This window comes from Diprion similis, chromosome 10 (genome assembly GCF_021155765.1).
Source record: "Diprion similis isolate iyDipSimi1 chromosome 10, iyDipSimi1.1, whole genome shotgun sequence".
NCBI lineage: Eukaryota > Metazoa > Arthropoda > Insecta > Hymenoptera > Diprionidae > Diprion > Diprion similis.
Window position 1 is genome coordinate 7,731,396 of NC_060114.1, and position 11,767 is coordinate 7,743,162.

General features: G+C 37.9%; 2 protein-coding genes across 2 annotated transcripts; both read right to left on the reverse strand.

The window, feature by feature from the left end:
* Positions 1-152: 152 nt before the first annotated feature.
* LOC124411671 (filamin A-interacting protein 1-like) lies at positions 153-2,939 on the reverse strand. Its single transcript, XM_046890942.1, has 7 exons — positions 2,210-2,939; positions 1,616-2,026; positions 1,369-1,536; positions 1,001-1,223; positions 572-845; positions 385-463; positions 153-218 (listed from the first exon to the last, which is right to left on the reverse strand). Exons 1-7 carry the CDS (start codon positions 2,807-2,809, stop codon positions 153-155), a joined length of 1,821 nt encoding a protein of 606 aa, XP_046746898.1. The 5' UTR covers positions 2,810-2,939.
* Positions 2,862-8,996, reverse strand: LOC124411410 (myosin-11-like). Its single transcript, XM_046890503.1, has 14 exons — positions 8,782-8,996; positions 8,535-8,703; positions 7,465-7,596; positions 7,083-7,358; positions 6,750-7,004; positions 6,123-6,227; positions 5,952-6,020; positions 5,703-5,852; positions 4,924-5,130; positions 3,993-4,860; positions 3,644-3,910; positions 3,132-3,573; positions 3,051-3,084; positions 2,862-2,933 (listed from the first exon to the last, which is right to left on the reverse strand). The coding sequence occupies exons 1-14, from the start codon at positions 8,994-8,996 to the stop codon at positions 2,862-2,864; spliced, it is 3,261 nt and encodes a 1,086-aa protein (XP_046746459.1).
* Between the last annotated feature and the right edge of the window lie 2,771 nt (positions 8,997-11,767).

An 11,767-nucleotide genomic window follows, 5' to 3' on the forward strand; every position in this document is an offset into this window, starting at 1 on the left:
ATACTCGCATTAAAAAAAGGAAAGAAACAAAAAAATATCATGAGAAATTTTGACTTTCAAGTTTTATTAGCTCTGTAGATTTATTATCGTCATTATTATTTTGTTTTTGCTGGTTTTTCGTATTATCTTCGATCGGACAAAAAAAATATCGATTACTCATTTTCGTACTTTTTATAGGTGCTGCACTGATGAATGAAATTCTTTTTGCGCCAATCGAACTGAAATAGAATCATAATATTAAAGTTATAATAATGCCATTTTAAAATTAGATCCAAGTCTGTTCTTCTAAACTTATCATCAACATATTTCGTCGTTTTAAAATATGAAAATTTTTGAACCAGGAAGTGATGATAAAAATAGAAATCGAAAATGAAAAAAATGTACCACTTTCTCCTTCGGCGAACCGTCCATCAGTTCTATTTCGAGATTCTTTACTATTTTCCTCTGCTGCTCCAATAACACTCTGGCAACAGGAAAAGAGGAACAAAAAAACAAAAAACAAAAAAACAAAAAATAAAAAGAAGATTATTCGGGTTTTGCAAGGTGTATAAATAAACCGTGTCTCGCATACCCGTAATTATCAGCTCGATCCTGATTGTAGGCGGACTGACGACGCAAAATGTCCTTTTCTGACTCCACAGTTCCATCGAGTTGCATCGATTTGCTTCTTTCAATACTAATATTACTAGTCTTTCCATCCGATAACTGATTCTTACTAGAAATTCCCCCTGACAACGTCAACCGTCTCTGCAATTCCGCATTTCTCAGTTGTTCTTTTGCCACCATTTCCGACATTTCTTCAGACCTCTTCTTCTCCTGTTCAATCACTATCTCGAGTTCGTAAACTTCGGGATAAATAGTCGATCAGGTTTTAGCCACTTCAAACAAGTTGAAAAAGAAAACAGCAAAAAGAATTCAAAGGATACTCAAATCTAACATTAATTGACAATAAGTGTATCTTTAATCTAACAATCAATCAATTTTCATAAAAATTTATCACCTTTTTGACGAGCCTCTTGCTCCATTTGAACGATCTCATTCTCGAGAGTAGCTATCCTCTTGTTGAGTTGATGTTTCTCGTTCAGATCTTGTTGGTGATTTCGTTGCAAACTGGTTACCGATGATCCTGAATTGTCCGTTTTAGACTGCTCATTTGACATCGAGCAAGAAATTGTCATGCAGATTCGATCGTGAAGCTCGGTCATCTCTTTCAAACTCAATGACTTATGGGTACCATGGAAGAAGAGGAATATGAATATGAGGAAAACTTTAACATTGGAATTATTCAGAATGATTTGAGTATCTTCTCCTGTTCACAGAAGAGAATAAGCTGTCAAGTCACTTCATAGTTCCTTCACTTTTACTCACCCGCAACCAGCTTTCGGGGTCGAAGAAGTCACTGTCCTTAATCGCCTCCTCGTACTGTGATTGAAGCCTCGCGATACTCTCGTTGTGGTTTTCATACAGCACCTTCAGAGTCCCCTCGTAAGTCATTTTCACAGCCTGCAATGTCTTGCCATTCTGGATCTCCTTGTTCTAGATAAATGAACGATTCAAATGGTCTTTGACGTCATGTGATCATCATCAAATCACTTTAAGAAGGATCAATCCTTACCTTGATAATTTCGTTAAGAGCGTCCCTTTCCTCGGTAAGCGACTTGATATTTTCTCTTAGTGAATTGATCTCGGCGTTTTTCGACTTTACGTCGCACTGAAGCTTCTGCATCTCAGTTTGCCTTTGTTTGTTCTCATTCTCGGCGTGATTAAGCCGGCAAGTTAATTCCGCAACTGTATCGAGCTTGTGACCGGTCTTCTCGTTATCTGGAACAGTTTGGTTATTCGACTCGTCGTTGACATCCTTGTTATCCTTTTTGGTCACGATAAACTGACTGTTCTTCTCCAAAGCTTCAATACTCCTCAACTTTACACTCAGTTCCTTCATTTCTTCCAGTCGTTTATTCAACTCGTTCTTCAATTCACTGTTCGCCTTTTCCAAAACCGCCAATTTCTCATCGCAGATTGACGCCTGAAGATCGACATTGGTAACCATTCAATTTTAGAACGGATCATTTAGATTAGGAATTATGAATACAAAAATCAACGTACTATCACGCTTTTTACAACTTTAAAAAAAATCGTGCAAACAAGTCTCTAAAATTCGAAATGTAATATCACCTTGACTTTCAAATCCACAAACTTATTCACTCACTTTTTCGTTCTGGAATTTATTTTGCCGCTGAAGTTCTTTAATGAGAAGAGCGTCCTCGATGCGTTTGATCTTAAGTTGTTCGATCCTGTTATGAAGATCCTGAAGAATGTTGGAGGCTCGAGCTTCGGTGGAATGGAGTCGCTGTTTGAGGGCTGAGATGTCGTTGTTGAGCTTATCGGGAAGTCTGGCAAGTTTTTCCCTGGCGGAAACTTCGCCGACGAGCTCAGACGACAGCCTGACATTCTCGTCGTGGAGCTTCTCGATCTCGAGCTTGAGGCCCTCATTGTCGTCAAAGACACGGTTCAGGTCCTCCTCCAGTTTCTTGTTCGAGGCCTCCAGCGATCCGAGCTGATTTTTGGAGCCTCGCAGCTCACCTTCGAGCTTGCGCTTATCCTTTGTCAGCTTCGTTATCTCACGTTGCAGGCTCGACACTTGCTCCAATTTTGCCCGATCTCCTTCGAATCCGGAGATCAGTTTGCTCATATCGCTAATCTTGCTCTCCGCCTCGACCAACTTTGCGGTTAAACTTTTGTTCGCTCGGAATACTTGGTCAAACTCTTTCCGACATGTTGTTAATTCCATCTCGCACGAAGCTGTCATCTCACTGTCCTTTGCGCTTTTGTCAATCAATGCTATGATCTTGTCATTCCTCTCAGATAAAATACCATTCAATGTCGCTACTTCCCCAATCAGCTTCTCGTTTTCGTTTTGCAGTGACACCAATCTGTGAAATAGATCGTGGATAACAAGATTATTTTGCCATTTTAAATAGTAATTGTTTACAATAATGGTGACTCTTTCTAAAAAATGGCCCTCGAAGAGAAAGAAATCACATCCTCACCAAATATGACACCTTTTTTAAAATAGCAATATTTCTGATCAGAAGATCATAGTAATCACGAACAAAATCGTTTTCCACTACCTCGGCTTCATTTCTTCGAACTGAGCTTCAAGTTCGTTCAAATTTGCGTGAATCCTTTCGGATGAAGTGACTTTACTCATAAGACAGGACATTTCGGTGTTTGCTGACTCGATTTTCTTCGCCATCTCATCGTTACGAGTAAGGAGTTCGATTTTCTCGTTTTCCATTTCTTTTATTCGCTGTTTCAGTGAAGCTTGCTCCTTGTTAGATCCAAGTAACTGAAACTGGTAGGACTGAATCTGGTCCTCGAGCTCCCGTATGGTTCTGATTTTCATCTCAAGTTCCTGCAGGCCTTCTTCAGCTCGGTCTCCTTCACCTTGGCGCTTTGCAGTCTCCCAGGCCACCTGCTTCTTCAATCTTACAATCTCCACGTTCCTGACCTCAATCTCTTCCTGCTGCTTGGCAATCTCCTTAACAATCTCGACGCGCTCTTCGTCGACCTCTGAGAAAGATATCCGAAAAAACAGTTCATAAAACTCTGCGATAAGGATTCTCGATTCGTTTTTTGGTACCTTTGATCTCCTTCGATAAATTCTCGAGCCTCTCGATTGACTTCTTCACATGGATCGCTAGTGCTTGATCCACCTTTACGTCTGTGCCAGTAGCCTTCAGTGACTCTCGCAGTTTTTGTCTCAGAGCTTTAACTCCCGAACAGCTCGACGTGTTTTCGGCCTCTTCCAGCCTCGCCTGCAAGCTTTTTATGTTCTCAGCATGCGCCAAGCGTTCCTTCTCGTTTTCAATACGCAGATCACGCAGCCGTTCTTTAAGCATCTTTATTCCTGCGGCAAATGAACGAAAAACTTCAATAAAAACGACTCTTATCACAGAAATTTCTCACAAATCACGCTACTCATTTTATACCCTTGCACCCCTCTGCCGATTGCGAGTCCTTCAGAGCCTCGGTGAGGTTGCGGATTTTCTTCTGCATCATCTGACGCTCGATTTGGTACTGCTTGAGCTCTGCGAACAGTTGGCTTAGCTTCGCCAGCGAGTATGAGGCCTGGTCGACGATGCGTCTCTCGACGTTCTCACCGTCTCCGTTTTCCTCTTTTCCACTCAAGGTCGATACCTGAATTTTCAAACGTTCTATCGTCTCCTGCATACTGGCCTTTTCGCACTCCCACGCGTCGAGGTCTAGCATCGCGTTGTTCAGTCGATTTATCGTCCGCTTCGCTGACGCCACGACGTCCAGGTCCTCGTCCAATCCAACGTCTTCCCGACCGCGATTTCCCAGCCGATCTCGCAGCTCATCTTCTACCTCCTCGAGCTCTTCCTGCAGCGCACATTTCCGTTTCCGCAAATCCAGGGTCCCCAAATCGCCGACGCCATCTTTTCTGCGCATCTCACTTTCCGCTGTGGTAGAATTCTGACAGCAGAATCTTGCGAGGTTATTGTTAGTGTGGTTTTTGTTGTACTTCATTTCCTCGATCTGTCGCAGCAGGTTCTCTCTCTCCAATTTATACTCCTTGAGTTCCGTCATCGTCTGGTTTAGTTTGCAAAGGGCACTCTTAGCCTGCGAGTAAACGTCTCGGTCTAAGTCTGCGCAGTTGCAGGCATCCTGATAGGCGACTTTGAACTCGTCCATGCTGTTCAGACTGTTCTTCAGCTTGACGTTGAGACAGTCGACCTCTTTCTCCACGGCTGAAAGCTGCGCTTCGCATTCGCATATCTTGCAATTTTTCTCGTCGATCTCTAGCCGCATGTTCTCGATCGTTCCCTTCATCTTTACCTGCTCGTAAATTTCGAGGCTGTTATTGTGTTTAGACGATTTTTCTCTTCTGCTCCTTCTTACCTGCAGACCCTCGTGCTTCGCAGACAGACTCCTGACCAGCAGTACCAATCGCTGAATCTCTTCCTCTTGGTCCGCGAGCAAACAGCTCTGCTCTCGGTTTTGATTTCGCAGTTCGTCACGCTCCCGCAGCGCCGATTTCATCTCCGTCAACGCTCGACCGCATTTCTCTGCGTCCGTTAACAGATCGCCCATTTCATTCACTTTACGCTGAGGTAAAGGTCGTCAGATTTAAATCATGCATTTGTTAACTCAGCTTGCGATTTAATGAAATCAAGGAATAACGTGTTTTGAGCAGGGGTCGTAAAAGTATACCCGAGATTTGGCCTTATTTTTTCTCTAAATTTTTGCTTGATTCGAAACTTTACTGTAAAATGATTGTCCTATTATCAGATAGTGTGCTTTGGTAACTATAATAGGGCTCAATAAATAAATATCGTACATACAGACTTTAAATCTATTTATTTCATTGTGAGACGAGATTTGAGGTTATGTGTTTCAATTTATGTGTCGATCCTAGCTAACCAGAACGCACTTACTTACATATTAATGATCATATGACAAAAATGTTCAACTTAACACGATGTTTTACTTCAAAATAGGATCGAATTTAAATATTCTTAAATCCGTCACGAGATCGATCACTTAAACTATCGCTAAGGGAAGGGATTTTTTTGATCGACGACAAAATCTGACGATTTTCAAACTATAAATCGCAAACCGAATTTCACCGAATAAAAAATGGTATTTATTCACCGGTAATTTGATAACCCGGTTCTTACCAGTAGCGAGTTTCGTTCCACTCGCAACAGTTCAGTTTCTTTCAGATGAAATCGCAGCTCTTCGATTTCGCGAGCCTGAGCCCGACACATCGATGCCTTTTCTTTCAAATCACTTTTGAGTTCCGATATTGCGCACTCGCATACAGCTATCTTGTTGACGATAAAGTGACGTGTGATGTTTGAATTTTATCGAAAATCAGCGGAACATGATCAGTGTCATGAAAAAAAAAACAGGCAGAGGGTTTTTACCTTCTTCTTCAGCATCTCGGATTCGTACATTATGTCGTCTCCAACTCCCGCAAACTGCTGTTCCGACATCTATAGCAGGATAAGACAAAAGTAGAATTACAACTAATTATTCTGATTCCTGGGTTTGATTAAACTGAGATTCCGTAAAATCCATGTGCAATATACAACAACCTTCAAGTCTGCCTTCAGGAGCTGGATGCCATCTTCCTTCACTTTCAAAGAAGCTTCAAGCAACTTATTCCTTTCCCTAAGTTCATCGATCTCCATTTCCTTAGCCTAGGCGTTGAACGTCAGAAATAGCTATTTATGTGGCATGCCCGTAAACCGCCTGTTTTTTTGCAAGGATAAAGATTTCAGGACGAGCTGGAGGCGAGCCGGAAGCGAGCCGGAAGCGAGTACTGAAATTATCCGAGCCAAAAAACGGTTTACGGACATGCCACATAGAATATTTTTTACGGTATGGGCATTGAAAAGCAAAACGAAGAGTGAGGTTATGTCGCGATCTGTTTGACGAAGCTACTTTATTCGGCAGTTTGGGATGCGCACTTCGAACTGCGCATAAAAACTGCGGAATAAAGACTTTATTCCGCAACTTTGTTCGCTGCCGTATAAAACGTCACTTTACGGAACGAAAACTGCCACAAAAAGTGGCCTTTTCAATGCCCATGCCGTAAAATCATATTTTCACGTGTCACATTTTTCCATGGGGACTGAGTATTTTTTCATTGCATCAGAATTGTACAGATCGTGAACCTCTGAGGTCAAAAAGTCATTTCAAAGGATGTCACCAATACATACGCCGATTTCGTTCTTCAAAGCGATGATCTCCGAGTCCTTTTTGATGATTATAGACTTGTTGTTTTCGTCATCGGTTTCGTAATCGGTAACCGAACCGGTTCCAGATCCTGTTTCCGTATCGCTTCTGCCCGGAGTTCCGAAACTCGAAATTATTTCCGGTCTATTCCTCGCCCGACTAGCCGTAGATTCTCCATCCTCTTCGTAATCATCGGTGTACTCATCTCCTGAAGTTGAGCCAATAAAAGCGAGCTCATCCTGATTGCATATGGCAAAAATGTATCAATCGGGTAATAAATGAGAAATGAAAAATCTCGGGACAAAAAATCGTCGTACTTTGCCCGACGCAGCTGTAGCGGCATTGTCGATTGGTTCCGACCGCGTTTCTTCCGAAGTTCCATCGGTGCTCAACCAGATGGCGGAGACTGCCCTCGACTGGAGAACCGGGCTTGCCACTGTTCCCGTCTGCAATGATTTATCGACACTGTCCGGCTTCGAAGACCTCATCGGTGAAGCCGAATGGGCTCGTGTCGTCCCGCCGAATTCAATCTTCTGCGTATTCGTAGCCTGTGGCGGTTTCGACCGAGATCTTAATCTCGGGGAGGCGAGAACCTTGACGGTGATAATTGAATTAATCTCAAAACAAAAAGGAATTATCGAAGTCGAAAACGGACTGGGCATTAGATTTGTAGATTTTTTTTCTATTTAGTTGTCAAACCGGAACTAAACCAGTATTCAAAAATTCTACGTTACGATTTAAAGCATTTGTGATCGGATTGGCTCGTGGAAATAATGGCGGCAATACTTTGGTCCTCTCAAACTCACGACTTTGGAGGTCTCGTACCGCGCACTGGTTGTCGACATCGCAAAAGAAGAAGTTTTTTCAACTTTTTAAACTTGTGCACGACCGAAACAAGTCAACATGATGAATTTTTGAACGTTTATATAGATCGTAGATAAGAGATAATCTTTTTCCTAACCTATTCATTCGACGACGACACTTTAAGGTCTTATTGGATGGATATTCCCAACGAAAAGTGAGTCTCGGTGCGAATATTGAACACTTCGCGATGAGATAAAATTTAAAAAAAAATCAACCATAACCGAGCTGTTAAGACGATTCCTATTTAATAATAATAATACCAAAACGTTGTTAATAAGTTGCTTAAACAAAAATTTGTTTAATAAATCTTTAGCGAAATTTTTTTTAATTTTATACTGAATTAATTCATTGATTTTTCTGAAAACCTATGAATTTTTTTGAAATTTTGGGCCTTCTTAAAAAAGCCGGCTTCGAGAATTCTTTCAACTTTGAAAAATGGATCTAAAGTCCTGAACTTATAGGTTTTTTTAAAAGGTTGTACATTACACTCAAAAATTTTTCGAGGCATGGAACGAATAGTTTCATAAATCGTTAAAAAATTTTGGAAAAGTGAATTATTTAAAATAGCGGATAATTCCAAAAAAATTCATAGGTATTCAGAAAAATCAATGAATTCATTCCACATGAAATGAGATAAATTTCACCTGATATTTGTTGAGCAAACATTCATCTAAACAATTTGCTGATAACTTTCTAGCATTATTATTATTATTCAAAACGAATTGTCTCAGCGGCTCGGTTATGGTTGACTTTTTAAAAATTCTTATCTCATCGCAAAGTATTCAATATTCTCATCGAGACTCACTTTTGGTTGGGAATATCCATCCAACAAGACCCTCAAATCGTTGAATAAAATTTTTTCACTACAATCTTACGGTTGAAAATCATTGTTGATATTTACTTACAGCTGATTGAAGTTGGTGTTGCTGTTCAGGCGTCAACGTGAGGCTTTTATACCTCTGCAATTCCCTTCTGCAGGCACTCAGTTCATTTTGGGTCTGTGCTCCAAGCCCGATAACGTTATCGATAACAACGTTCAACGGCACGATTTTTCCCGGCTGTATCGAGTCAGAAGTGAAAGGGTAAGTCAGACACAAAAATAAATTGCAGTTGAAATCGTGACACGGAAATCCTTTGCTCACCGTTTTTGCATGCTCGGCGAGCTCGTGAATGTATCGTGTATTGTCGAGTGTATTTTGGCTCCAAGCCCTGATGTCGGTGCACGATTCGTAAGCCTTTAAACGTCCTTCAGACCTCTTTCTCGGCAGGACATAATCGCCGTATGTAAGTGTCTGATCGCCTCTAAAATCCTTCCGTTTACCGCTACCAGCCAAAAAAATTCTCGGTCCGTGTTCGGCGTACGACATTTTTCTTATATTTATTCTGATATTCCAAGTTTGTTTATAAACTGTGCGCCAAACACTGAAGCTACATTTGAACTGTCACACTTTCGTATTAATATATTTCACACGCGTATACGTATAGAAATTCACTAAAATATTACAAAGTGAGAAAAAGTACGAAGTGAGTGACGGAAAAAAAATATTTCTCCGATTATCCTCGGACACGACGGCGACGGTTATCATGACCTGTGTCAACCGTCAACGTTTGTCATCGTCGGCAGCCATCTTGATGTCACTTTTGTTTATACTGATTCTGACGACTGCTCAGCACCATGACGACGACTAGTAAGATTTTTCACAGTAAACACCGTCGATTATTTATCTTATTTATCACTGTCGATCTCTCAAGTCGGTTGCATCGCCAGTCCGAATGGAAGTCATTGTCGTAAAATTCGTATAGAATTGAGTTGGCATAACGTGTGTACGTTGTACTTACTGCATACATACATACGTCAGAATTGAAGGATCTTTAACAGCTGATCGTCGATACATGGATCAAACCATTATGTAATTCGAGTGTCGCAATAAATTGGCGAGTACCTACCTGTTACTGTATGATTCAAATAGATGGATAAAAAAGTAAAGTTGAATTGGATTTTTTATCGCGGAGGGTGAGAAGGATCATTTTATTTTTTCATAATAAAAAGATCAAAAAAGACTATTTTTCAGCTCCGATAATAATATATATGTATATATATATATATATTACATAAATATATTGTACATGTATAAATGTTTTTTTTTCTTCCTTTTTTTTTTTTTTTTTTTTTATAAAAAGCATACAAATCTGTTTAACATCATCATTATTACTACTTCTATTACCGCTATTATTATTTATACCATTCAAAATTGTAACCGAAGTAAATACCAGTTACAAAAATTTTACATACATTTATTTAACGCACTATATATATATATATATGTATAATATTTATGCAAATATTATACGTTTATGTTAATACAGACTATAATCTGTTTGATATAATATTTATAGATAAATTTTTATATATTATGTATTTACGTATTCCATCGATACATTTTTTATACACTTTTAGAAAATGTAGAAATACATTTTTAATCGTATTCCAATCGATTTTGAGGTACAAAAATTTGTTTCAAACCGCACGGAGTTGTAAATATACGGATAGGGATACGAAAAAAAATTCTTGAATCGAATGAATTTGTTTATTTCTTCAAATATTCTTACTTTATTTTTTCAAATTGTATGTAAAAAAAAATCGCTTACGCTTATAATTTATTATTATATATTCTCTTAACTTCACACTCGTTGTACAAATTCATGCTGATCTCCAACTTTTTATTGGTTATTATTTCTATCATTACCATAGTTATCATTATAGTATCTGATCATCAGTACGAATCGATACAAAAACATTGTGTATGTATGTATGTATGTATGTATTATGCAAGGTATATGTTAGTAGGAGATTGTCAGAAAATAATAACTCTAAGCGTCTAATCTATAATCTATAATCTATTATATTTTATATTAGAAACGGCGATTTGCTTAAAAAATAATTAATTTTATCATAATTTTCTATTTCTTTCTTATATTTTATTCAATTCTCTACAATCATCGTTATTATAATCACGAAAAGTATGCAGCTAGCTATAGTTATTCATATTTTTCGGTTGATCCATTTACTCGTTCAACTGTTGATGCAAATTTTTATTTATTTATTTATTTTTTTTTTCATATATTTTCGAAACATTAAGTATGGGGACAATAAAAAAGGGGGTAAAAGGGGCAGATAATAATCCATCGCTCATTGTTTTTATTATAAACGGTTTCGAAGTAAAAGGAGGAATTTATTAAATAATAATAATAATAACAATACTAATAGTAATGATAATCACAAGAAGCGGTGTGAAAATATATAACGTGTGATGTATAATTACGTACATGTATATATACATATCTTATATACCCATTAATGTTTTTTTTGTTTTGTTTTTGTTTTTTTCTTTTTTCCTTTCTCACACAATCTTTGTATAACATTGCATAATAATTATATATTATTTTACGACTTCGTGTCAAACATAATAACGTATGAAAGTAAATAATAATAATAATAATAATAAAAAAAAAAAAAAAAAAACACGTCATATTTTATTATTTTATAATAAAATATGTAAAATATTATATTTTTCTATGCTATATATAGCATATATATTACTATATGTATATAAAACAATCATCTGTTTTGTACTGGTTAGGCCTTTGTATATACCATATGTATTTATAATACATGTGCAGATTTAGATTGGAATTATAGACCGTTTTGTCACATTTCTTCGTTTTTTTTTTTTTCTTTTTTTCTTTCCGTTTTTTCTTGCTTTCTATTCTTTTACTTCTTTAATTTCTCATCCAATTTCAATGCGACTGTACAAAATTATTGATCTCATCATCATTAATCTCTGCTGCAAACTGTGCGGCTAGAATATACTAAACGTATATCATCAGGCCACTGAGTATTATCGTTCAAGATATTTAAACATTTGTTTATTCAATCATTTATCACTATGTATATAAATATCTATTATATCAAAAGTTATTAATCAATCAATTAATCTCTAGTTACCATGGTAACTTAAGGGATGGAAACTTTTCTTCAAATCTTATATTACTTACATACATATACACGTCATGCAATTACTATTACTATTACTATTACTATTACTATTATTATTATTATTATTTTTGTTGTTGTTGT

Bases quoted from the DNA above. Each gene is read 5' to 3' on its own strand.
- LOC124411410 (XM_046890503.1), bottom strand. From the start codon at position 8,996: ATGTCGTACGCCGAACACGGACCGAGAATTTTTTTGGCTGGTAGCGGT. The intron at 4,861-4,923 runs GTAAGAAGGAGC...ATTTACGAGCAG, and splicing joins CGAAGCACGAGGGTCTGCAG to GTAAAGATGAAGGGAACGAT. The intron at 3,574-3,643 runs GTACCAAAAAAC...TATCTTTCTCAG, and splicing joins TTTATCGAAGGAGATCAAAG to AGGTCGACGAAGAGCGCGTC.
- LOC124411671 (XM_046890942.1), bottom strand. From the start codon at position 2,809: ATGACAGCTTCGTGCGAGATGGAATTAACAACATGTCGGAAAGAGTTT. The intron at 1,537-1,615 runs GTAAGGATTGAT...TCATTTATCTAG, and splicing joins CTCTTAACGAAATTATCAAG to AACAAGGAGATCCAGAATGG. The intron at 219-384 runs GTACATTTTTTT...ATTCTATTTCAG, and splicing joins GTTCGCCGAAGGAGAAAGTG to TTCGATTGGCGCAAAAAGAA.